The sequence below is a fragment of the Dioscorea cayenensis genome, chromosome 7 (assembly GCF_009730915.1).
Source record: "Dioscorea cayenensis subsp. rotundata cultivar TDr96_F1 chromosome 7, TDr96_F1_v2_PseudoChromosome.rev07_lg8_w22 25.fasta, whole genome shotgun sequence".
NCBI lineage: Eukaryota > Viridiplantae > Streptophyta > Magnoliopsida > Dioscoreales > Dioscoreaceae > Dioscorea > Dioscorea cayenensis.
The window spans coordinates 29610416-29636111 of record NC_052477.1 but is presented as its reverse complement, the minus strand read 5'-3'; the positions used below and the strand labels follow the sequence as shown (position 1 = coordinate 29636111).

Sequence of the window (25696 nt, the reverse complement as noted above, 5' to 3'; positions counted from 1 at the left end):
TTGGCGTTGTGGATTATTATGGCCAGGTCTACCCCACGCTTACATATCCATAGGACATGCAACTTAAGTGTATCTATATGATCATCATAAGTGTAGGATAAAGTCTGTTGATTAAGGTCACTATGGTTGGCATTTGGCAATCTAAATAAGCGCGAAAAACTGCTTGGATACCCCTGTAAAAGTTAGTAATTGCTAATGTATTTTTTGTTGTAAAAATTAGATATATATATATATATATATTTATGTATATACTTGTATGTTTTTACAGTTTTAATTTTTTTATAAAAAAATAGTTTAGTCTTGACCCATTTATTATCTCTGAAAGGTTTGTTTGATATTTTATAATTTTTTAATTGACTCTGATCAATGGGTATGATATCAAATAGTAGGAAATACAGTTTTGTTCATGGCAATTACATATATATATATTTATGTATATACTTGTATGTTTTTACAGTTTTAATTTTTTTATTAAAAAATAGTTTAGTCTTGACCCATTTATTTATCTCTGAAAGGTTTGTTTGATATTTTATAATTTTCTTAATTGACTCTGAAGTCTGATCAATGGGTATGAAATCAAATAGTAGGAAATATAGTTTTGTTCATGGCTGTAATAATAATTGATCATTTTTGTAAGGGGATAGTTATGGGATGAAGTAATCAACATACTAGGTAATTTTCCTCGCTCCACATCAGGGTTGTTATAATTTTTTAGTTTTAAGGTAATATTATAAATAACAAAAACTCTAATGTTATGATTATAAATAACTCCTTTAAACAGGAATGTTGGTATACTTTAGTTTTGCAAGGTTTCATGAATATTTATTAAGCAATTGAAATTTTCAATTATTAATTTTACATTTAATATAAATTTAAATTTAAATATGATAAAAATACTTAAAATTATTTTTTAAAACAGTCTCAAAACAGTTTATACATCTACTTAAAGTATGTATAGATTTATATGTTACAAAACTAGGTTAGCTTGTTCTCAAAAATTTGAAAGTTTTAGTTTAAATAAAATCAGTGTTACTAGTAATATGTTAATAAAAAAGCAACAATTCCAAGAAAACAGTTAAAGATGGGAGAGATTATTTTGTACATATATCCACATAATTATAATTGTGAGAGCTATATATATATATATATATATAATGGGAAAATGTCTATTAGAGTTAAAATAAAATTAGCACATGAAAATCATTATATATGAAATCAATGACAAGTACATAACTTACTGGCCAAATGCTGCAATGTCTCAAGAAATTTAAAACAAAACAAACATATGAAGATTATGCAAATGAAATTGCATGAGGACTGAACCTAAAAGTCAAGGATGCGAAATCCATCAATTTAGATACATCAGCATAGTGTTCATATTAGTCACATACATAGACTTTATGTGAGGAATTCAGACTAATATAAACACCTGACATATGAAACACAAAATCACTAAAACTAGTTAACATAAAAGTTCGCCTGCACTGGAACTAAGAACATAAGCCTGCAACACATACATCACCAAACAAAAGCACAAGAATTCGTCGAATTATCATACAAAATCTCACCATCTTTAGCACCAATCTTCCTCAACCGACACCCGCCGGAGTCCTGAGACCGATAACTCTGTTCGGTGTTCGCCATTCCATCTAAAACCGAATGCCCCTCAACTCTCATCCATCCAAAACCATTCTGAGTATCAACAACAGAGCTAGAATGCACAACATTATCGGCAACAATCAAATTCTTCTTCTCATTGAAAGAATGAGAAAGATTAGTTTTCACAGTATAACTAGTACTATTCTCATCCTTCAAAGTATAAGTTACTAAGTAAAGTGGATACTTAGCTTTGAAAGCCTTTCTCTGAAGCACAACATTAAGCTTGTCTTTGATTTTAACATCAGTCTTTAACTTCCCCTTCATTAGAACCTCTTTGAAATCACCATTGTTGCGGAAAAAGATCAAGCTTTTGTACTTCATCTTCTGTTCCACATCAATGGTGAGGTTTCCATGGGAGGAGTTCACCCAGCCGGAGACATGGACCTTGGTCTCTGCTCCGAGCTTGAAAGTACCATTTAGTTTTTTGAATTCAGCGTCGGCGGAGAAGGCCAATGGAGGAGCTTGGTGGTGGATGAGCTCGGCTTCTACTTGGTCGGAGACGGGGTCGAGCCAGAGGTGGAGATTGGCGTCAATGAGCCAGAATGATGTGGCATTAGTGACGCCGAAGCCGAGCTCGTGAGGTTCGCCGTCGAGCAAGACGCCGAGGAATGGAGTGATGTCGAGGTGGTAGGATGGTAAGTCAAATGCGCCAATGGCGACGATAGGGGACCAGAATAAAGGGTTGATCCCGCCGGTGAAGATCACTGGGAATGGCATGATTGTGCCGGCGAGCTTGTCGTCGATGGTGATGAAGACGTTGCGGAAAGCACCGTTGCCGCGGGTTGTGGTGAGATTGTTTTTATCGATGTAGATATTGGGGGGATTTGAGTACCAGAACTCGTCGTCGCCATGGGAGGAGATGAAGACCTCGAGGATTGCACGGTAGGTGTTTGATGGAATGACGAAGGTCTTGTAATGGAGATCGGTTTCGTTCTCGATGCGGAACCAGAAGCCGGAGCTGTTGTTGTCGTTGGAGATGGGGAGGATTAGGTCGGGTTGATCTTTGAAGAGTGAGTGGTGGAGAGGAGGAGAAGAGAGAGAGAGGAGATCGGAGTCGTCGGTGTCGTTGGAGTAGAAGTGGATGGAGAGGTTGAGGTTGTAGACGCCGGTTAGGGTTTCGTCGATGATGTTTTCGAGCATGACGGAGATGAGAGCGCCGGTGGGGTGACGGAGGAGAGGGGCGTAGCGGGTGATGTCTTTGCGGATGGACCAGAAGACGCCGGAAGGGGTGGGTTCGGCGGTGCTTGTGCGGAGGATCTCGGCGCCGTTGATCCAGATGGCGGCGATGCGGTCGTATTGCTCGCCGGAGGAGGAGATGGTGAGATCGAGAATGGCGGTGGACCAGGAGGAGTTGCAAGGGGGGAGGTGGGCGGAGATTGGAGGAGAGCCGAAGGAGTGGGCGAAGGAGTGGGAGAGGACGGCGTGGGAGCAGGAGGGATCGCCGTCGCCGGCGCCGGCGGGGAGGAGGATGGAAGGGAAGGAGGGATCGAAGTACTCTTGAGGAGAAGAGGTGTTGGTGGTCGTGATCGGACGGTGGAGAATGAAGTGATCGGGGGATGAACGGCTGAGAATGGCTGAGAGGAGAAGCGAGAGAAGGATTGGAATGGAATTCATTGTTTTTTTGGGGAGAGAACTTTGAGAGAAGAAGTTAGCGAGTTGGGAGATGAAGCTAAGCTTTAATTTTTATGGTTTGGTGTCTTTATTTTTTTGTTAATAATTATTTATTAGTTTTTTTTGTTAATTTTGTGAGTTTTATTTAATTTATGAGTTTGATTGAGGGTGAAAGTGAACTGATTTGTTAACCAATCTTTTTAGTTAAATATTGACGAAAAAAATACAAGAAAAATATGTTTCGCAACTACTATTATTTCCTGCTTTTTTTTAAAAAAATAGTGTTAAATATAACATATTTCTTTTGTAATTTTAATTAATTTATTATAAATATAGGCATACAAGCGAGCTGATTTCCTTATTTTTATCATCTTTTGTATTAATATTTAACTTTAATAATAATAATAATAATAATAATAATTCATTCACCTTATTTGCCTATTTATATACATTGATGGCTCATGGATGATCTGCTTGATGTTCAGCTCTGTGCTCCATACGTACTGAACTCTAGAACGCTTTGGATTCTTGCATGCACTACAACCCAAATAAACCATGCATTTCACGGAAACAAAAAGGAAGCTCACATTGAAGCTTCCTAAAAATAATCCCTCTCTCTCTCTCTCTTGCATGCACTACAACCCAAATAAACCGTGCTGTAAAAAAGTTCAAATTTGTACCAAATTATCAAACAAAAACCACATTTTAAACCGTTTTCATCTCCCTCCACATTTCAAACTCTAACGACCAAATCTCATCTCCCTCTCTCTCTCTCTCTCTCTCTGTATATATATAACAACCCAACACAATCAAACATCTAAACAACACTCTTTCCCAAACTAAAACAATGAGCAAAAACATGCATTGTTTCACTAACCATCTCCATCTTCTCCTCCTCCTCTTGCTGCAACTCAAGAACACTTGTGTAATCTCCGGTGAGCCCCCCGCGGAGAGCCTCCCACTCCCTCCACAGCCATCAATTGCCGTCCAAAATGCATCAGTCGAATACATGGACCCAACTCTTCCTCCCCTCCTGCCTACTCAAAACCCTAAATGCTCTCTCCATCTCCTCCAAGAAGATTTTGCCGACACAATCGGTGCACCGCCAACATATGTCGCCTTCTCCCCTCCACCCGATTGTCCAGCTCCTTGGTCCCGTGTTATTCTTGACTTCTCAGGTGTTGCGTCTGACATCCAACAAGACCGTATCGCCGCCATTTGGCTTGATGGCTCTGAGATCCTCCGCACCTCCACCCCGATGCCTATGTCTCCCGGCGTCTTTTGGCGTGTTCGCAAGGACGTCACCCGCTACAGTGCCCTTCTCCGTCAACCACCAGGTGGCACAGCCACTGAAAACATCCTCTCTATGATGCTCGAAAACTCAAACACCACATTCCCTGGTGTTTACAGTGTCAACATCACTCTCCATTTTTACCGCGGCGTTATCCATGAAGAAGAATTAGTAGAAAACGAACCCTTCAAACTCTCAGCTCATCCAACCTCCAAGGGCTTGTATAAGAAGCCAGCAGACAAAATAATACCAATCTCTAACATTGCTGGAAATGGAAGCACTGGTTTCTGGTTCCAATTGACAAATGAAACTGAACCGCCTACAGTGTCGGTGATGGTGCCCAACAACGCTTACCGTGCAGTGATCGAGATTTACGTCTCCCACCACGGCAATGACGAGTACTGGTATGCTAATCCTCTCCGGTCAAATGGTCCTGAGCTGCAGGAGGTCGGCATTGGCTTAGTAGCACCACAAGCTAATGGCGGGTTCCGTCAGGTGGTAGCGCTGATTGATGGGCGATATGCTGGTGGTGCCATTCCTTTTCCAGTGATTCAACCTGGATCCCTGAACCCGTTCTTCTGGGCACCAGTGTCAGCAATTGGAGCTTATGATTACCCGTCTTATGACCTTGATATAACACCCTTTGTAGGGACATTGCTCGATGGACAGCCACATGAGTTTGGGTTGACAGTGAAGGACTGTCAGCCTTACTGGTTGATCTCTGCAAACCTCCATTTATGGCTAGACGCATGGTCGGATGAAGTGGAGGGGAAACTAGTCCGATACAAGGTGCCGCCGCTCCGACTAAGCCGACAAGCTGACTGGAAGGAGATGGAGGGGAAGTCAGAGATGGAAGGTGCGGCAATCATCAGATTCTCTGGCTGGGTGAGCTCCTCATTGGGAAATGTAAGTACAAGTATCCGTCACAAGGTCAAGTTCAAAAGCCATGTTGAAATGCAAGACAAGGGAGCAACAAAACAAGTGGAAATAGAGAGCAAGTCGAGAATAAACACACGGATAGAACGCGATGATATGGTGGTTGGCAGAGTGCTTGTTGACACAGAGGCACCGCTGCAACTGGAGATAATAAGCTCTAATGGTGGTGGTGGGACGAGATTTCATAAGACTAAACTAACACATGGGCTAGCGGAGTTGATGAGCATGACGGCGGGGAAGGCAGCAGCTTTCAGCGCAATATCTGACCGGCAGGACTCAGAAGGGTCGGTGTTGATGCAAGATGGTATCGGTGTCTGGGGTAAAGGTGATACCAAGTCAGTGTACAAGTTCAAAGATGATAAAACTTGCTACCTCAGGACGGTTAATATGGTTGGTGGAAAGGTGAAAGAAGACGAGGCGAGTGCCTCCTGTGCAGCTGCTGGCCTCACCGGCTCCACAGCTGTTTCCACCTTATAGCATGATAGAAAGATCATCAGTTGAGTTAGATTAGGAGGAAGCTGGGTCTTCCAGTTACATATATACATAATGGTTACTGTATGCACACTCAGCTATAGGCAAGCTGATCATGCTGTATTGTTTCTTAGTTTATTCACTGTTTCTCAGATGGTTCTGTTTCCTTACAGAAATTGGTATAGATTCACTCTCTGTTTCCTCTATATATGAATTCGTGCAATCAATCACTGATTCTTAATTTGGTTCTAGCACTAAAAGCATTCTCAAATATATCACTTTTTTCTCCCTGTATGAATTCCTCACAATCACTCTATGCATCAATCTAATTTGGCTCTAGACCAAAAACATTTTCAAATGGATCACTAGGTGAAATAACATTGAAGTTATTTATTTACAACTAAGATTTTTTCTTTTTGGAGAAATATGGATGAGGGTAATTCGTACTCCCTCCCCCTTCCAACTAAAAATAGATGTTTTCTCCAAAAAAAACTCAAAAGTAGATGAGCCACGAATTTCAATCCTCAGTCTTCGATTTAAGAGAGGAATAAAATACTAAGTCCCCTATTGCAGGAGTAATAACTAAGACCTAACTGAACTTTATTTCAGTTTGATAGTTATTTCCCCGCTTATGTTCTCCTTAATTACATTGAATTTCATGGCAATCATGAATAAGTTTATATAAATCCAGATGTTGCAAAGAATTTAAGCATTCAAGTCTTGTAAAACCAAAAATAAACACAACCACTCGTGCGCCCAGTACAGCATAAATAGATTTACAGCAACTAAAGATTAATCTCGTAGAGATGGAGAGTTATGACATCATAATTTCCAATTATCATCTGCAGTAATTTTCAGCATCTTTAATTTAGAGCATCATTACAAGAAAGCATTAATTTAATCTAATAGCTATACTACTGACAATGACAGTTAATATAAAGGTGAACTCTATTTCGCTCATCACGAACTACATGACATCTACATGCTACTAGTACTGCCTTGTCACATATCATCTTTTTCTTATCTATCTCATAAGAAAACTCTAGATAGTTGCAGAGCATTTATTTCAGGTTTTTATAATCATAATAGTGATTTGCGATTGTTAATAACAAGTAAAGAAATACACAAAAGGATAACTGCATGCATTGTTGAAAAGCATAACTAGTACAGTAGAGTACCTGCATTGTTGGTGCCTCAAACGGAATCACTAGGAAATCACCGGGAAGCTCATCTTGTATCCTCTGAAATCAATAACCACATCCACATTTTAAGCATTCCATCAAAATCCTTCCTATATATGATCCTTGCTCTCCTCTCACCATCTCCATTCTCCAAAGAAAAATAACATGCCAGAGATCATGCATCCAAAGCATTGGTATATCATTTTTGTGGTCGTTGCCATTTACTCTGCCACAAGTGTATCAGCATCATCACCTGATATTTTCCCCATACGCAGAGGCCTTACCTTACCCAACCTGACCCTTGAGCACATTGATCCTACTCTACCTCCAGTTCTCCCCACCCAGGCACCAAAATGTTCAGTGATTGCACTACAACAGGACTTCGCAGACACCGTAGGTGCCCCCCCAGCCTCTGCTAACTACACACAACCCCCTGACTGCCCTGCTCCTTGGACTCGTGTAGTCCTCGAGCTCTCTGTCTCTGCTTCTGACCTCCAGAAAGACCGCATTGCCGCTGTATGGGTAGATGGCGTGGAGGTGCTACGCACTACCACCCCACTCCCAATGGCACCTGGCGCCTTCTGGAAGGTCACCAAAGACATCACCCGCTACACCGCTGCTATTCGCCGGCTTAGTGAGAACAACGGCACTGTCTCCATGATGCTTGAGAATTCCAACACTGTACTCCCCGGAGTCTACAGTGCCAATGTCACCCTCCACTTCTATCGGGGCGCCATTGCAACCGCTGCCAAACCATCAGCAGCCACAGGGCATGCAACAATCCAAGAACTTTACAAAGAGCCAGCTGACCTCATCATCCCAGTGACAAGCAACAACGGCTTCTATGGCAGTGGATTCTGGTCCAGGATCGAGAGTGACTCACAAATAGCCACTTCATTAATTAAAATCCCACAAAACACTTACCGTGCTGTGCTGGAGATCTTCGTCTCCTACCATGCGGATGATGAGTTCTGGTTTGGCAACCCCCTCCGTTCATCCTACCTGGAAGGAGCAGCCAACCTCTCTACCCCACGGAGCAATGGAGGATTCCGGCAGGTATATGCAACCATAGATGACAAGTTCGTTGGAGGACACATTCCATTCATGGTGCTTTATCCAGGCTCTATAAACCCTTACTTCTGGTCACCAGTGGCAGCCATTGGAGCATTTAACATGCCGTCTTATGATCTTGACATGACACCGTTCCTTGGCATGCTGCTTGACGGGCAGCCACACAAGTTTGGACTTGGTGTGCATGATAGCCAGAGGTATTGGCTCGTTGGCGCCAACCTGCACATCTGGGTTGACAGGTGGTCAGATGCAACGCAGGCCGGGCTCATCAACTACAATGCGCCACCACCGAAAATGAACCGCAATGCAGAATGGAGAAACCAAGATGGGCAATCAGAGATTGATGCTGAAGGGCTGGTGCGCTTCATTGGTTGGGTGAGCTCCTCCAAGGGGAACCTCACTACTGTGGTACAGCAAAAGATCAAGTTCAAGAGCCAAATAGAGGTGCAGAACCGAGGAGCAGTGAAGCAAATAGAGGTCAACAACAAGCAGAGGATGATGGTGGCTCTGATGAAGGGAAACCAAGCACTATCAAGGGTACAGCTGATGATGGATGCACCGATGCAAATTCAGACTTCGACGGTGAATGCAGTCAGTGGTGCCGTTTTCCAGAAAACAAGGCTGTACCACCAGCTGGTGGAGATGGTGAATCTCAGCGAGGGGCAGGCAGTGAGCATTGCCACACTAACAGACAGGCAGGATGCAGAAGGCTCAGCATTAATGCATGACGGAGTGCCCGTTTGGGGTGGAGGTGCTACCAGGTCAGCTTATAGGTTCAAGGATGATAGCACTTGCTATCTCCGAACAGTGAACACCGCAGGAGGCATTGTTCGTCTTGACACCACCACTGCTTCATGTGTCTCCGTTGCAGATCAATAGAGATGATTAGCAGAAAGGTGTTTGAGTTTATGATACTCTCATACTTAACATCAGAGTCAGGGTTTGAGTTCCTTTTTCGGATTTATAAGTAGCTCTTTGTGTTAGTAATAAAAGCAAACATCTTGTTTACAACATTAGCAATTCAGTTCATGTGCCATGTATCACATTCATCAATTTGAAACATTTCTCCAAACTCAGATAAATTGAATTCATTAGCTACCTACTAGCATGTCTTTTATACACAGGATGATTCAGATGTTCGATAGAAATCAGAGCAACTCCACAATCAGTACAACTATTCATTCTCCCATTTGTGCCAAAAAGATGTTCTCATTGATTTGAAATACCATAATACAAAAAAGCATGCAGAGATGACATATCTGATTAGAAATTAAGAAGGAAGAACAAGTTCAATGATAAAAAGATGCATCATTTCCACTCTTGATCCAAATGCACCATGGTCATCCTTCGAAAGGTATACTAACCCTCAAATCAAAATCAAAACTAGATAGAAATTGCATCAAAATCTCAATAGCTCCATATCCAAAATCTTATCAAAACAAACATCTGATGAACAAATTCATGAAAACCATAGAAATTCTCAATATATGCTTACAAATCAACGACGCTACCGACGAAGGCCACATTCTCCAGCTCTGCTCGCCATTTACTACAAAGAGATTGATCGCAGCGAGGAGAATTAGGGTTTTCAAGCCCGCGAAATTGGGAATTGGGCGTCTCTCCGGAACAATCCATCTCGCCGAAGAGCACGTGGAGAAAATGAATGCGGGTTCGAGAACGCGAAGCCCAACGGGATCCGATAAGTCCTAACGGGTCGGGTCTGGTTTGGATTAGAAACCCGACCCGTTTTTCCCCCCATTGGCTACATTGTGGAAAGTAGTCAAGTAGATGACAATGAAATTTTATAATTTAAATAAATTTTTTTAATTATTTAATGAGATGGTTCATTTCATGTTAATATCAATGTCTTAGTCACTCCCGTGTATTTTCATCATAAAACTTATTTAGGATTCCATAACCCTTTCTCAATCAACCAATGAGATAAATTACTTAAGTAGACATCCATAAAGAAGGAGAAAATGAAAGATTAAAAAAAACTAATTAGTGATTAAATCAATTTTATATTATTGGTTCCTAATATTGTCTTTAGTAAATTTTTTTTAATCTCGCCTAACACGATATTCTTTTTTTAAGAAAATTAAAATAATATTTTAAGTATTTCATTTTTATAAAAATTACCATTGTTCACATGTTTAGTAAAATAAAAAAATAAAAAATCGATGATAAAGTACTTAAAATACCCCTCGACTTGTGTTCTGCTAGTCATAAAAGAATATTTTTCAGATATTTGAATAGTTTAGATTGATTTTTTAGGGGATAAACAGACAAATAAACAATTAAAAATATTTAGAGAATCAAAATACAAAATACAAGAAGCAAAACATTTTAAGGTAATACAATCTTATCAATAATGTCTAAATCACCATGGCACTCACAAGTCATAGTTTTCCACCTCCAAATTAAATTATTATTATTATTATTATTAATAAAGATAAGCCATTTCAATATCCATAACTCCTATAATAAATGAGAGAATAAGAGCAAGGAAACCTCCAAAGAGGAAGGTGTCAAAGAGAAACTCTAATCAAGCAGGGCTCTTCAAAGCAAAAGAAAGGAAACAGGAAACACTCTTCCCATTTCATTATAATTCCATCCTCTTTCCCTCCTATTTATATCCCATTCTAAGTCTCATCTTCTCACACATGCATTAACAATGGAGTTCTACAATGGCTTTGAAAACTTCATGGATTTCTATGAAGACTTCTCATTGGAAGACATGGTACTGTTTCCTAGTTGCAATGATCATCAGTACTTATGGATTGATGAAGAAGAAGCTTCTTCATTCCTTCAAGACTTGTCAGAGATGTCCTCTAATGACCAACAACATCATCATCATCATCATCATCATCAACAACAACAACAACAACAAGAGTTTGTTTCTAACACTCTTGAGAATTATCAAGAGTTGAGCATATTTCATCTTCTTAAAGCTTATGGAGAAGCAAAGGAAAACAAGCATATTGAACTTGGAGATGTGATTGAGAAGAGACTTTGTTCACAAGTTAGTCCTATGGGCACAACCATGGAGCGTTTAGGCCATCACTTGCTCCACTTTGATGATCACTATCTAAGAGAAGAGTCCTCCAAGAACTATGGAATGGCTTTAAGGGCATTCTATGAGATATGTCCTTATGGGAGGTTTGCTCATCTTGCTACCAACTTTGCCATACTTGAGTCCTTGCCATGTGATGTGCAAGTAATTCATATAATTGATTTCGATGTCGGAGAAGGCGAACAATGGCCGGCTTTGCTCGCTGTTCTTAATCACCGGATATCGGTCAAGCTCAGTGTTATTCACTGTAAAGAAGTAAAGAAGACTAGAAACAACCTTTGTAGCTTTGCCTGTTCCATTGGATTAAGTTTACAAGTTGAAGAGATTGAGATGGAGGAGTTGTTGTTGATGTTTGATAGAACAGTAAATGAAAATGAATGGTTTGTTTTCAATTGCATGGTGGGACTACCACACATGGGAGAGCCTAAGAGAAGAAGACAAGTGTTGGAATTCACAAGGGTGGCTGAAAAGGTGGTAACAAGCTACAAAGGAATAGGAATGATAAGTTATGGAGAAGGATTTGGGTCAAGGTTGAAGCCATTCTCTGATGATCATTTGGTGAGTTCTCATGCTTTGTTTGAGTCCTTGGAATGGCACTTCCCTTCTCATCTATCACTTGCAAGGACAACCATGGAGTGTCTCTTTGTAGGACCTTGTGTTTCTCTTATTGACTTTGTGGAGGACTTTGAGCCTTTTTGTGGCCATGGTTTGAGAGAGTGTAGGGTGAGTAAAGAAAGATTAATGGAGGTTAAGGAGATGGTTATGAAGGGAAGAGATGAGCCTTATGAGATTAAGGTTAATGGTTATTGTGAGAATGAGATGGTGTTGGAGTGGAGAGGAACTCCAATGGTTAGACTCTATACTTGGAGATAAAAAATAGTAGTGTAAAAATAAACCATAATTATATTCTTTTATTTTTATTTTTATTTTTATTTTTTTATGTATGATATTGCAAATAATAAATAACTATGGGGGCTTTGCATATATGAATCCCAATAAAAGTTGAGATTTGTTTGTAAATCCATATAAATAATATATTTGCTTGTTTATCATACAAATTTCACATTCTTTTATGTTTTTTTTTTCAGTTATTTATTTATTTATTAACAAATGTATTGTTTCCGTCCCTCTTTCATGAGAGCAAATGTCTTATTCATTGAATTAGCTCAATATTAATATAATAAAAATAAATATTATGTCAAATGTTTTTTTTTTTTTATGTATGGCATAGTAAATAATTATGGGGACATGTGCATATATTCCCCTGAAAATTAAATTTTTGCATACTATTGTAAATAATGTATTTACATGAATGCCCCTCTCAAATCTCATATTTTTGTGTACATGCCGTGTGGTTAACGTTGAGTTAACATCAGTCAAATAAAAACAAAGTTATGTCTAATTAGTCCTTTTGGGTTTTATATATATATATATATATATATATACATATAGCCCTTAAAAAATTATATCACAAAGAACACACTTCTTTACAAAATCATAAGACTAAGTATAGGGGCTGACACTAGCATGGAGAAAGTCAAGGACGATGATGACTTGATGATAGATTAGTTAGTGTTCAAAATTCTGATAAACATTGGCCATAAATATAATAGTTTTGAAGTGATTAAATTCTTTGTCAAGTAATTTCTAACCTACCCAAAACAGTATAGCAATATGGGCACTATTTCAAAAAGAGGTTCTATAAAAATAAGCTGTGGGGGGAGTTGCCGCTCCCTTATCCCTTATCCTGCAAAGGATGTGGCAAATTTAATTATTAGGTCTTTATTTTGAAATATCTGATTTAAAAGAAATACTTGTATTTTTAGTAATATACACTCTGTGTATAGATCTATTCTTTTGAAAGTTATTCACATGTTCATGAATTGATTAAATACAGTGTCAGAAACCAAAAAATCTAAATTGATGGGGTCAGAAGCCAAAAGATCTAAATTGGAAAGACCAACTTGAGTAACTAGGCGTAATCTTGAGTTCCTTAACAACTAAATTGGGGAAGATGATGCTTAGACAGAATAGTCTCTTGGTTTTTTTGTGGTCTCCAACTACCCTCTCAAAGGCTTGAGTGACCTTCTTAGTTTTTTTTATTGTTATTATTGTGGCATTTTAGGCTTCCTTCGCTTTTAATTTCTTATGTTTTATTTTTTTTCTTCTTTTCCTCTTCATCTAATGGAATTTTATATTTTTTTTAAATACATGTGGTTTATCTATTTTATAAAAATAAATAAATATGTGAATTATTGTATCACCTAAATAGAAAGTCCATGTGAAATTTTATTGTTTTACTAGTGATTCTTTGTCATTTATAAATAAATATATATATAGCTATTTTTATAATTACATGATTGTGTGTTTTTTGATCTTGAGTTCTTGGCTTTGTTTGTCATGAGAATTCAATTTGATTATTTTAGTTTTTAATTGATGTTAGTTATCTTGAGATCTTCAAAGTATTTTTTAAATTAGTTAGATAAAAGTTGAAAAATATTCTAGAGTTTGCTAGAAGATTAAATTAAAAAGACAAACATGTTAGAATCTAAAGATTGTGAAGAGCTTTCATCCTTTTCAGTTTTCAACAAGAAGAATAAGTGATTCATTGACAAATAAAAAAGGAAAAAGTTAAATCCAAGCTTAATTGATTATTAGAGACATTCATGAATCATTTCTAAACTATCAATAATTTTTAGTTAGTACAAACAAGATGAATCATCTTTTTCATGGTTATTATTTTTTAATAGTGATATACCACAACGAAATTAGACAATGTATAAATTAAATTTAAACTCTATTACTATCCTTCACCGAACACAGAGTTAAAGCTATTTTTAATTCAGTTATTTATTATTTATTATTTAAGTTTTATTCAATTTAAAAATTCTGCTAAATGAAAATTGAATTTTACCAAGTGTGTCTATATATACATTACATATAAATAAATAAATAATATATAATAAAATAAAATTAATTAATTAAGTTTGAGAAATGAGACTCGAGGCTTGTCTAGTCCAACCACTGAACCGAATCAAAGTTACTATTATTCTGAAACCATTTTTATAATTTTAATTATAAACCAAGCTATAAATATGACTAAGATTCTTATAAGTTAGAAACAAGAATCTTATATAGCAGTACTATGCAAACAGGCAAACAGCTACAATATTAGTATTGTTTTACCGACTATTAGTAAAAAAATCATAAATATTGGTTCAGTTTCATTTTATTTTAAATTTTTAAACAAAAATTATATAATATTATAATATTTTTTAAATATATTTTAATTAATCAGAAACAAATTATTAAAAACTGAATCACCGTGGAACCAAAAACCGATCTTTAAAACCCGGTTCAAAGTTTATAACAGCCAGAACCGAAACTCAACCGGTCAGTCAACTCCTATAACATTCCCACATTCTCATAAATTATCATTATTTTTTTTAAAAATAATTTCTAAAAAAGAAAAGTAAAAAAAATAATAAAAATAAATAGGTATATCCACGGGAATTTTGTGATAAGAACACGGAAATAATATGGAATTTCATAAGGGGCCCACATGCATAATTGTGAATATATAATAATACACGCCCATTTCTCAAGTCAACTGGGCCCCACACTCCATTCGCCGCCGTCAAACAACCAACGCGTTGTATAAAAGCTTTGCAATAATGGCCATGGTCGCCGCTTTGAATCCTTCTCTTCTCTCCTTGCTTTTCGAGTTCGTCTTCTCCTCCGCTGCTCTTCCTCTTCCTCTTCGATGATGGGCTCCTTGCTGTTCTTCATCTGGTGGTTGTGTCTTCGGTGGGGACCGTGCGCTGGTCTCAGCGATGAAGGTTTGCGAGTTTTTGTGGTTTTTTTTGCGGGTTTTTGAGGTTGGTTTTGGTGTTGATGGTGGTGATGATTGGTTTTTCAGGGATCGCGCTGATGAGGTTTAGAGAAAGGGTGGAGTTGGACCCGTACGGTGCGTTGTCAGGGTGGGGTGGAGACGGAGGTGGCGGTGAGAACCCTTGTGAGTGGGTTGGGGTTGGTTGCTCTGATGGGAGAGTTGTGGATCTGTGAGTGGTATTCTCTATTTCAATTTCAGTTCTTGTTCTTTCGTTGATGCTATGAATTGGGTGTGAATATCCTGGTTTTTTTTTCCGCAAAGATGTGATTTTTGAGGAAATTTGTGTGTTGATTGGATGGTGGAATTGCAACGATATAGTGTAAATAAGGTCGCAGATAGGTTCTCATGAGGAGACTCTCATTGAATGGTTTAATGAACCGTTTGTTCTTGAGTTGAATACTTGAACGTTGCTATTTGGATACTCATGGAGCTACTGAAACAATTAAGTTTGTACTGACTACAGTGTTAAGGATATTGTTGATTTAGTGGACTATTTCTAATGCTCTTTGTTGTTCTCATGGCTTAACTTGTTACTGATTTTTCCGAATTTTTGAATTTTTGTTATTGTAGGAACTTGAGTAATCTTCGTCTCAAGGGGACACTTACGCCTGAACTAGGAAAGCTTATTCAGTTGACGTCTTTGTAAGTATATGTACAATGACAACATCTTTCGTTTTGATGGTCATATGAATGCTAATATAAGTTATCTAGCATCAGAAGAAAAGCATGATAGAACTACAATTGTTTTTTTTGCATTTGGATGCAATTTTGCAGGAGTTTTTGTCATGTTATTTATTATTGGATAATTTTCCCTGTGTGATTTCATCTACCTTTGCTAATTCTCTGAAAAGTTCTTCTTTCATGCAGGGTTTTACATAACAATTCCTTTTATGGAGTCATCCCTAGAGAGATTGCTGAACTGCAGAATCTTAAAGTTTTGGATTTAGGACACAATAATTTGAGCGGACTGATTCCTTCTGAACTAAGCAGTGTGATGTCCCTGGAAATTCTGTGAGCAAAAGCTATAATAGAATTTAGTCTTTCATAAACTTAACATGCTTGCAAGACGCTTTATAACAGTATGTATATGGTACTGCAGTATACTCAGGGACAATATGTTTGTGGGTGACTTGCCTACCAAACTTCAGCAACTCAATATTATGTCTGAGCTTGAGGTTGATAGAGAGATGCTATTGTCAAACAAGGCATATATTACAAGGTGCTTTTATGTCAATCCTTTTCTATAATCATGAAAAAGTTTTATCTTGATATATATGTTTGTTTTAACAAGGATATTTCTTGATGTGGTATATTTTGGAGGATATTGAGGTATTTTATCTAATATCGTGCTCTTTATGAACTAATTTTAGGTCCTTTGAGATATATTGTTTACTTTAAATCATGACATTAATGGTTGGAGGACAGATAAATGCATTGATGAGCTTATAACCTTGTTGAGGCACCACAACCTACAGAGAATTATAGCAGTATAATGGGTCGGTTTTACTTCATGATGGTCAACGAATTAATTACTCATGAAGGTCATGCAAATAACCTAAAGTCTTAAGGAATTATACCAATTTAATTAGCTGCTATATGCCCACAGTAAATTTCCTTGTCATGGTAATCAAATGCATGTGGGAATGATAGCTTTTGAAAAGGATACCAATTTAGTTAGCTGCTATATGCCCACAGCTTTTCCTTGTCATCAGCTTATGATTTTCCATACTTCTCCATGACCTATCCTCCTCTTTGTGACAGAAATGCTAGGAAAGGTACTATGCGAAAACTCTTGCACAGAGGGGGCAAAGCTGTTGCACCACCAGCACCATCACCTTCACCATCTCCAGCCCCAGCTCCATCTCCCAACCATAAAAACAGGCATTCTTTAGCAAAAAAACACCATAAAAACAGACATTCGTCACCATTGGTTTCACCTTCTTTGTCTCCTTCCCTTTCACCCAACCTTTCACAATCACCGGTGAACAAATCTCTGGCACCTTCTCCAGTGAATGAACAACCAGTATATTCACTACAAAAGCATCCTGACTCTCATGCTTCATCATCTTCTCCGTCGCCAACTTCTCATTCAGGAAAAAGCCATAGTTCTTCCTTGGTAATCTACATGCCAATAGCAGGGGGCTTTTCCTTTCTCCTTGCCATTTCTGCAATCTACTTTCTTTGCTTTCGAACAAACAAGGTGGGCACTGTAAGACCTTGGTCAACTGGCTTGAGTGGGCAACTGCAGAAAGCTTTCATGGCAGATGGTTAGATTCTTTTCTTATTATTAAGTAACAAGAAGTAATATTCTGTTTGTGAAGCTGTTCGTTTGACTCATCAACTATGAGGTCCATTGTAGGTGTACCCGCCCTCAGACGATCAGAGCTGGAAGCAGCCTGTGAGGATTTCAGCAATGTTATTGGTACTTTATCAGATTGGAAGGTGTACAAGGGGACACTTTCAAATGGCGTTGAAATAGCTGTGGCATCAAGTATGATCACATCTGCAAAGGATTGGTCAAAAGATTCTGAGTCTCAATTGAGGAACAAGGTAATAATCAACCTTAGTATTTTCTTTAACCAATTCTATAATAACTTGATGTACCATTTCAACATTGAGTGATTGCTTTGATTTCAGATCTCAACATTGTCTAGATTGAACCACAAGAATTTCATGAATCTCCTCGGCTATTGTGAAGAAGAAGTGCCCTTCACCAGGATAATGGTGTTTGAATATGCTCCAAATGGGACACTTTTTGAGCATCTCCACAGTGAGTATCCCTGTATAGCATGTTGTTTCATTAAAAGAATTTTAACCAAATCAGTTAAACATGTGGAATAATTTATCATTGCCATGCAATTATGAAAATTTTCACCAAGAGTATCTGAACATAGAATCCTAAACCTATCTAACCACCCTACAAAAATTGTATGTAGAATGATATAACTCACATTTCTCGCACATGTATCTGATTTGAAATATCTTGATTGTTCGACTGTATCTTCAGGAATTGTCTTTGAAATGAACAACTTTGGTTATCCTGATCAGTGGAGGTTTTGCTTGGCCATTGGGCAGACAACTTAATTTTTTCTGTTCTTGTGTTTCTTGCAGTAAAAGAGGCAGAGCACTTGGACTGGGCTGCACGGTTGCGAATAGCCATGGGAATAGCATACTGTCTAGAACACATGCTACAGTTAGAACCTCCCTTCGTTCCTCGAAATCTAAACTCATCTTCAATTTACTTAACTGAAGACTACGCAGCAAAAGTATCCGATTGTGTATGCCTCAATCAAACAAAAGAAGCCAATTCAGCTCAGGACAACTCTGATCTAACAAACATCGTCTACAAATTCGGCATATTATTGTTGGAAATCTTATCAGGACGACGACCATTTTCAGAAGATGATGACCTACTTGTGTGCTGGGCATCATGTTATTTCACCGGCAAGAGACCTCTTAAAGACATGCTTGACACAACACTGACATCATTTCGAGAGAACGATCTCGGTGCCTTTAGTGAAGTTTTAAGATCATGCATCAACCCAGATCCAAGTAAAAGACCAACAATGTCAGAAGTCACCAAAAGCTTGAGACAAATTACATCAATCTCTCCAGATGCTGCATCTCCAAGACTTTCTCCATTGTGGTGGGCTGAGCTAGAGATCCTTGCTACTTGAAAAAGCTAACTAAAACTTCAAACACTGAATTGCAGGCAGTTCACTTTTGCTTAACTTTGTTGATACTTTTGAGCAGTTTATTTATTCTGATGGTTATAGTTCTCTTGTAAATGTACAGTGTGCAAATAATTACTTTTTGAAAAAAAGTTTCAATTGTACACATAAATTTTTTATATATTTTATATATTTTCCCCTGTTGAAAAAGTCTCATTACTATGTAGAATTTTCTTGCATGATTTCGATGTTTATTCATATATTTTTATTATTTAAAAATAATAATAATAATATAAATTTTTTTACCAAATGTGGCTAAGCTATTTATCAATGGCATGCGTTAGATCAGGGATTGATTATGTGCGGGGATGCCGGGTTCTAGTGGCAAGCCCAAATTCACACCGAAAAGCTATGAGTTTGCTGATTAAAATTTCTTAATATGTTTGAAACTTTAGTCACATACTATAATTAAATTTTTAAAATTCATTATTAGTTAATTGTCTATTTTATGTATTTTTATTGATTTCTATTTATATTAACAAGTAATAACTCAATTAATTCATATCCACAAACAAACCATAGACCGAATCTCACACTGAATAATGCCCAATAAACCGTCCATGTTCATCAAGTCAACACGTATCCCTTCGAATCCAACCCGTTTTCCTGAATCTCAGGGATATACCCTTCGAAGTCCAGCTGTCTGATTCTCCTACTAATAGAATCCCCATTTTATTCAATCTCAACCGTCCGATCTTTTCTCCATTTATAATCCAATGGCTCTTAATACTCCCCTTGATCCGACGCGAACTGCCAGCTGGCACGCTTTTTCTCGTGTAACAAGTATTTATATCGAAAAAGGTCTTATTTTTTTTTATTTGTTTATCATTTTTTCACGAAACCGGAGGATCAGAGGGATCCCAACCCTCGCCCCGGTTCGGATCTCTGCTTGGATTTGGGATCTTAGGTTTGTAATTCATACATTTTTCTTTCGTTTTTGATTCATTGTTTTGTTTGTGTGGATTGGTGTGTTGAATTTGTGGGGGGTGCTTTGGAATGAGAGAAATGGGGGGAATTTATGTGAATTTTGTAATGTTTTTTTATATAATCCTGTTTGTGTTGACGTTTGGATTGATTTGTATTATAATTGAGTTTTTTACCCTTTCACTGATTTGGTTGTGGGATTTTGTTTTGATTTTAATGTTTGATTTGCAGGGGTGTTGGTTTTTTGTAATTCAAACATTTCTCTTTCATTTTTGATTCAGTGGTGGACCGTTGTGCTGAATTTGTGTTTTTTTTTCTTTGAAACGAGAGAAATGGGCGGAATTTATGTTAATTTTGTGATGTTTTTTATATAATCCTGGATCAGTGTTGGATCTGTGTTGCTTTGAAATGAGAGAATTTTGAGGGATTTATGTGATTCTTGGAATGTTTTGAGTAGAATCCTATTCGTGTTGACGTTTGGATTGATTTTTGTACTTCAATTTATTATCTTTTCATTGATTTGATTGTAGCAATATGGTTTGATTTTAATTTTGTGATTTGCAGGGGTGTTGGTTGAGTATATTGTTTTTTGGTTGCTGAAGATATGGCCTCTACTAAAGCCTCACACCTTTCTCTTGCTGTGGCATTGTTCGGGTGCTTGTCCTTTATTTTTGGTGTTATTGCTGAGAATAAGAAGGTATGCTTGTCATTTGTTTCAAATTAGTTGTTTTGAAAAAAATAATTTTGATGCTGCCCTGTGATTTCTTGCAGTGAAGATCCTTCATATATATATATATATATAATCTTATTTAGCCATGTGTAAATTGTTACAGATTCTATGAATGCTTCAATCTGTGCTGTGTGTATTGTTTGATTGATTTTCTATAATTTTATTTAGTAGTTTGTAGTTAATCTTATTTTGCCTCTAAGTAAATTGGCACAGATTCTATGAATGCAGTGATCTATGTTCTGTTTATTGTTTGATTTCCTTTCATATATTTTCATTTGCTTTCATAGAGTTTGTGTGTTGTCCAAATGTTATGTTCTAATTTTTTGCTTCTCAATCTATTTTGAAATTCTTATGGTTTATCTTCTTCTGATTACATTGCATCGAAGCACAATGAGCTCATATCTTGGTTCAATTTATGGAAACTGCCAATGTTATTTCTGTATAAAATGTTGTATTTCAACGTCATGATTTACCATCTTCTGATTATATTAATGTACTTTGCAAGATGCAATGAGTTCATTTCATGGTTCAATTCATTGAACCCAATATCGAGCAGCCTTGCCAATGTTCTTCTGTATCAAATCTTACCATATATATTGTGATATAAAACTTTTAGCTATGGAGTCATGCAAGCAGAAGATCATTTACACATTTGTTTGTTGATGTATTCTTTCTGCAGCCTCCATTCGGAACTCCAGTTCCTGGAAAAGATGTTGTCATATGCAAATTCCCCACTGATCCCACAGTTGCATTGGGCATTGTATCTATTGCTGCTCTTTTCATTTCAACTCTTCTAGGATGGTTATCTGTATTCTTCCCATACGGAGGAAAATCTGTCCCAAAGGACATCATGTTCCGCAATACAACATTACTTGTATTCTTCACAGTTGCAGTGTAAGCATAAACACATTGCTATTTACAATTACTCACTTTGCCGACAGATATAAAGTTCACATTGTATCTTATTACCTTCTTCATTATTAGTAGTTGTTGCCTACTGTTGTTTTTGTTTTATCCTGCGTGTTTGATTTGTGAACTTAATGAACACAGGGGAGTATTTGTTCTAGGGGAAGGGATGATGATATGGGCTACAATCACCGAAGCGCTCCACCGTATCCACAATGTGCATCAAGATCTTAACTACGCATGCCCAACGGCGAAGACGGGTCTATTCGGTGGAGCTGCATTCTTGGCCCTCGACACCGCCCTTTTCTGGCTCGTCTGCCAAATGCTAACACAAAATGTCAGAACCGATTACTTCGAAGAAGACGATCCGAAAGGCGAATATGGACAAGTTCTTGCCACAGACTATGTTCCTACTGCAACTGGACATACAGCTTAGCACTTCTAAGTTCCAAGCAAGACGATATCGATAAACCGATTTCATTATTTATTAATCTTGTAATCCCTGCTTTGATGAGGAGAGACAAATTTGTGGTTTCAATTCAATTGAATCAATCATGTAAATAAGGATTCATCAAAGGTAGTCTTACATCATTTGAATCCTTGTTACCAAACTCAATGTCCCAACTTTGTTCTCTTCTTCAATTCAAATCAATGGAAAGAAATTCAATAGATTTGTGTGTACTTTCCAAAATTTTCTTTTGTTCTCATTCTCCACAACAACCACAAAGTTACATGATAACATCCAATTCAATTCATTAATAATTCAAACAAAATATTTACATAAGTCTTTGTCTGTGCACGTACATATATATATATATAAATATATATTAAATAAAACAAATTCATTTCACATATTTAGAAAGCTAAAAAAGCGCCTACTTTTTATCCTCACCACCCGGTCAAGTCAAACCTTAAAAGCTGTCTTTAATTTCTCATTCTCTAAATTTTTTTTTTTGTTAAAAAAAACCTTTTTTAATAAATAAATTACTAATTTATTTCAATTCCTCTATTTTTTTTTAAAAAAAGGTTTATTTATTTATTTATTTATTTTTTTCTCTCAAAGTGGTGGCAAGGTTGCAGAGTTTCTCTCTCTAAAAAGCAAAGCAAAGCAAAGGAAAGGAAAGGAAAGGAAAGGAAAGAATAAATAGGCTCTAATGGCGATGAAGATAACTAGGCCCACAAATTAATGCTCCTCAAGCTGGAGCCAGCCAAGCTACACCGCGGCTCCATCCCGCTGCTCGCAATCCCGCCGGCCGCCGGCCGCTTCGGATGATCCCCTGATGGTCCGCTCTGGATCGACTCATGAGGATCGTCAGCCCTTGTTGGAAGCCGGCGGCTAACCATGCCGCTGACGCCGATGGTTTCTCTTCATCCTCCTCCGCCGCCTCCTCATCCTCCCTCTCTTTCCGCCCCAGTGGACGTGGCCGCGGAGACGCGCTTTTGTGGGTTAAGGATCTCGGGCGCCATTCCGGTGGGGAGTTCTCCATGGCCGTCGTGCAGGCCAACAATGTCTTGGAGGATGGTAGCCAGATCGAGTCCGGCCCGATCGCTTTCCACAACCCTGCTGGACCTCCTCTGCATGGAACCTTTGTTGGAGTCTATGATGGCCATGGCGGACCGGAGACCTCTAGGTTTATTTGTGACAATTTGTTCAACAATCTCAAGGGTAATCCTCCTTCCTCCTCTTCCTTCTTCTTTCTTTGTTTGCTCTCTCTCTCTCTCTCTCTCTCTCTCTCTCTCTCTCTCTCTCTGTGTGTGTGTGTGTGTGTGTGTGTGTGAGTTTTTCCTTTATTTGCATTTTTTCCTTATGCTTTAGGGTTTCTGTGAGTATTTGAAACTAAAGGTGTCGCCTTTTTGTTTATTGCTTCCTTTATTTGCATTTTTTTAATATGATTTAGACAAAGATGTTGTCTGATTTTTTGTTCTTTCATTTTGTTTGGTTGTGTTTCATTTTGTTTTATATGTTTGTCAAGAGTTGATCTTGATTTATCTTTGTTTGTTTTCTTGTGAGTTGCTCTTGATTTTGTTAGCCAACCTTGTGAATTTGATGATGTTTGATTAATTGAAGAGCAGGATTTTGATCTTTCATATATCACTTACATGTGCTTGAAGCTAAAACTCGCTTTAGGAATCAAAAGTTCATGTTTTGCGTTTAATCTGGCTCCAATATTTCTATAAATTACTGAAAATTCTTCTTGTTTGGTTTCCGTCATAGTTTTGGTAATCCTTGTGGTCGAAAATTATCATGCTTATTGTTATCGGTGCATTTGGCGTGCAGAATTTGCATCGGAACAAGGTGGTGGTATGTCAGCAGAAGCTTTAATGAAAGCTTTTGCTGCCACAGAAGATGGATTTCTTTCACTTGTGAGGAAACACTGGCTCACAAAGCCTCAGTTAGCTTCTGTCGGTTCTTGTTGTTTGGTTGGTGTGGTATTTGCTGGAATGCTCTATGTTGCAAATGCCGGAGATTCTCGTGCAGTGCTAGGCAGATTGGAGAAGGGTTTTAGAGATGTTACAGCAGTCCAGTTGACGGCGGAGCACAATGCGAGCAATGAATCTGTGAGAGCAGAATTGCAATCATTGCATCCCGGTGATTCACAAATCGTAGTTCTGAGACATAATGTTTGGCGTGTCAAGGGCCTTATTCAGGTAAAATGTTCATCAATGGTGGTTCGACAAAGCTCTTTCTTGTTTCTAATATCTAAATTCACCATATGCATGCATGATGATGAGTATTCATAGTGTGATGTTATGCACCAGATGCCTTAGTTTCCTTGGCATGTTTTCTGCAGATATCGAGATCTATTGGGGATGCTTATTTGAAAAAAGCGGAATTCAACAGAGCACCCTTGTTATCAAGGTTCCGGCTTCCCGAACCATTTCATAAATCAATCCTTAATGCCGAACCATCAATAGTTACCCATAAACTATGCCCACAAGATCAATTTCTAATCTTTGCTTCTGATGGTCTTTGGGAGCATTTGAGCAATCAAGAGGCTGTGGATATAGTCCAAAATTGTCCCCGCAATGTAAGATCTCTGTCAATCTCTCGACACACTCACATGCTTAAAATGCGACATTAAAATGAACAGAGTCTTGTTGAGCTGTTTATCTTCTTACAATTCTTATTTTCCTGATAATTTTTTCTGACTTTTATTTGTAATGTAGCAATCCTCATTGAGCTCTTTGTTCTTTTGCAGGGTATTGCAAGGAAACTTATAAAAGCCGCCATGCAAGAGGCGGCAAGAAAAAGAGAAATGAGGTACTCTGACCTGAAAAAGATCGATCGTGGTGTCAGGAGACATTTCCACGACGACATTACTGTCATAGTTCTATTCCTTGACCCGGCTCTGGTCAGCAAGAGCTCTTACAGCGGCCCCATTGTTTCACTCCGAGGAGGTGAGTATTCTCTCCCTTCACAGAAAATGAGACTCATCACTGCTACAATTCCATGTAATTCGTATTCGTATCCAATGTTTATTATGCAGGTCATGTTCAGACCAATTAAACTGGCAAATCGGACGAGATGTTTAGTTTCGGCACTGGAAGTAGATTCAAAAAATTACCAGTTATGAACTCTTCCTTCTGCATGGAATTGGTTTCAAGTGCTTTGCAGGTAAACTGATTTCATGTGTTTTTTTCAAGGGAAGTCATGAAAGTTTTCATCTTATGTTGATATTTTATTGCTCTGCAGACTAGCAAATTACATGCACTATGGGGTTGCAATTATCTCGGCAAAATGTTTATCTGTTCTTAGGTACTTCACCAAAAAATATATATATATATATATGTATTAGATTGTGATCATGTGTGTATCTCAAGAGATTTTGTCTTGAAAGGTTTCATGTGCAAGGGGATGATTTTTTTGTTTTTTTTGTTTTGAGAAAAGAAGAGAGAAAACTGGGATAAAGTGGTATCAGTACTATTAAATCCATTTATTTTTGCCAATAAGAATTGTTTCTTTCCACTGTTTTCTTTCTTTAAAAACATATATATATATATATATATAATGAATAACGTATATCTTGATGATTTTAAGGCAATAATATTGAAAAATATTGATATTGAAGATATGGACGCAATTACCACTTTTGTCTGTTTATGCATAATATTAATCAAAGAGATTGAGATGTTGACGTGATGATAATTAAAGCATATGTTCACCAGTCCAATCAAAGTCCAATTTGATTAAAAACAGTGTAACAGATAGCCTCTCCAAA

The 25696-nt window shown here is 37.8% G+C and overlaps 7 protein-coding genes across 7 annotated transcripts; 6 read left to right on the top strand and 1 right to left on the bottom strand.

The window, feature by feature from the left end:
• Positions 1-1256: 1256 nt before the first annotated feature.
• Positions 1257-3454, bottom strand: LOC120264663 (peptide-N4-(N-acetyl-beta-glucosaminyl)asparagine amidase A-like). The gene has a single exon (XM_039272485.1). The coding sequence runs from the start codon at positions 3271-3273 to the stop codon at positions 1519-1521; it is 1755 nt and encodes a 584-aa protein (XP_039128419.1). The 5' UTR covers positions 3274-3454; the 3' UTR covers positions 1257-1518.
• Positions 3455-4117: 663 nt separating this feature from the next.
• On the top strand, positions 4118-5974 carry LOC120265321 (peptide-N4-(N-acetyl-beta-glucosaminyl)asparagine amidase A-like). The gene has a single exon (XM_039273191.1). The coding sequence runs from the start codon at positions 4118-4120 to the stop codon at positions 5972-5974; it is 1857 nt and encodes a 618-aa protein (XP_039129125.1).
• An 842-nt stretch (positions 5975-6816) lies between these two features.
• Positions 6817-9899, top strand: LOC120264675 (peptide-N4-(N-acetyl-beta-glucosaminyl)asparagine amidase A-like). The gene has a single exon (XM_039272499.1). The coding sequence runs from the start codon at positions 7315-7317 to the stop codon at positions 9097-9099; it is 1785 nt and encodes a 594-aa protein (XP_039128433.1). The 5' UTR covers positions 6817-7314; the 3' UTR covers positions 9100-9899.
• A 1364-nt stretch (positions 9900-11263) lies between these two features.
• LOC120265320 (protein NODULATION SIGNALING PATHWAY 2-like) lies at positions 11264-12166 on the top strand. The gene has a single exon (XM_039273190.1). The coding sequence runs from the start codon at positions 11264-11266 to the stop codon at positions 12164-12166; it is 903 nt and encodes a 300-aa protein (XP_039129124.1).
• Positions 12167-14973: 2807 nt separating this feature from the next.
• Positions 14974-19039, top strand: LOC120265726 (inactive receptor-like serine/threonine-protein kinase At2g40270). The gene is made up of 9 exons (XM_039273685.1): positions 14974-15132; positions 15213-15354; positions 15756-15827; positions 16053-16196; positions 16285-16404; positions 16947-17452; positions 17545-17735; positions 17823-17955; positions 18297-19039. Exons 1-9 carry the CDS (start codon positions 15057-15059, stop codon positions 18860-18862), a joined length of 1950 nt encoding a protein of 649 aa, XP_039129619.1. The 5' UTR covers positions 14974-15056; the 3' UTR covers positions 18863-19039.
• Positions 19040-19717: 678 nt separating this feature from the next.
• Positions 19718-22145, top strand: LOC120264489. Its single transcript, XM_039272301.1, has 4 exons — positions 19718-19823; positions 20405-20537; positions 21250-21464; positions 21621-22145. The coding sequence occupies exons 2-4, from the start codon at positions 20445-20447 to the stop codon at positions 21910-21912; spliced, it is 600 nt and encodes a 199-aa protein (XP_039128235.1). The 5' UTR covers positions 19718-19823; positions 20405-20444; the 3' UTR covers positions 21913-22145.
• Positions 22146-22547: 402 nt separating this feature from the next.
• Positions 22548-25443, top strand: LOC120265879 (probable protein phosphatase 2C 38). The gene is made up of 6 exons (XM_039273841.1): positions 22548-23142; positions 23755-24125; positions 24269-24505; positions 24677-24875; positions 24965-25092; positions 25171-25443. Exons 1-5 carry the CDS (start codon positions 22779-22781, stop codon positions 24982-24984), a joined length of 1191 nt encoding a protein of 396 aa, XP_039129775.1. The 5' UTR covers positions 22548-22778; the 3' UTR covers positions 24985-25092; positions 25171-25443.
• The last annotated feature ends 253 nt before the right edge of the window (positions 25444-25696 follow it).

What these genes read in the sequence shown, in the direction of transcription:
- LOC120264663 (XM_039272485.1), bottom strand. Translation starts at nt 3,273, where the DNA reads ATGAATTCCATTCCAATCCTTCTCTCGCTTCTCCTCTCAGCCATTCTC.
- LOC120265726 (XM_039273685.1), top strand. Translation starts at nt 15,057, where the DNA reads ATGATGGGCTCCTTGCTGTTCTTCATCTGGTGGTTGTGTCTTCGGTGG. An exon ending in GATGGGAGAGTTGTGGATCT is followed by an intron (nt 15,355 to 15,755) that starts GTGAGTGGTATT and finishes TTGTTATTGTAG; the next exon opens with GAACTTGAGTAATCTTCGTC. An exon ending in GAAAGCTTTCATGGCAGATG is followed by an intron (nt 17,453 to 17,544) that starts GTTAGATTCTTT and finishes GGTCCATTGTAG; the next exon opens with GTGTACCCGCCCTCAGACGA.
- LOC120265879 (XM_039273841.1), top strand. Translation starts at nt 22,779, where the DNA reads ATGAGGATCGTCAGCCCTTGTTGGAAGCCGGCGGCTAACCATGCCGCT. An exon ending in TTTGTTCAACAATCTCAAGG is followed by an intron (nt 23,143 to 23,754) that starts GTAATCCTCCTT and finishes TTTGGCGTGCAG; the next exon opens with AATTTGCATCGGAACAAGGT. An exon ending in GTGTCAAGGGCCTTATTCAG is followed by an intron (nt 24,126 to 24,268) that starts GTAAAATGTTCA and finishes TGTTTTCTGCAG; the next exon opens with ATATCGAGATCTATTGGGGA.
- LOC120265320 (XM_039273190.1), top strand. Translation starts at nt 11,264, where the DNA reads ATGGAGCGTTTAGGCCATCACTTGCTCCACTTTGATGATCACTATCTA.
- LOC120264489 (XM_039272301.1), top strand. Translation starts at nt 20,445, where the DNA reads ATGGCCTCTACTAAAGCCTCACACCTTTCTCTTGCTGTGGCATTGTTC. An exon ending in TTATTGCTGAGAATAAGAAG is followed by an intron (nt 20,538 to 21,249) that starts GTATGCTTGTCA and finishes TTCTTTCTGCAG; the next exon opens with CCTCCATTCGGAACTCCAGT. An exon ending in GTATTCTTCACAGTTGCAGT is followed by an intron (nt 21,465 to 21,620) that starts GTAAGCATAAAC and finishes TAATGAACACAG; the next exon opens with GGGAGTATTTGTTCTAGGGG.
- LOC120265321 (XM_039273191.1), top strand. Translation starts at nt 4,118, where the DNA reads ATGAGCAAAAACATGCATTGTTTCACTAACCATCTCCATCTTCTCCTC.
- LOC120264675 (XM_039272499.1), top strand. Translation starts at nt 7,315, where the DNA reads ATGCCAGAGATCATGCATCCAAAGCATTGGTATATCATTTTTGTGGTC.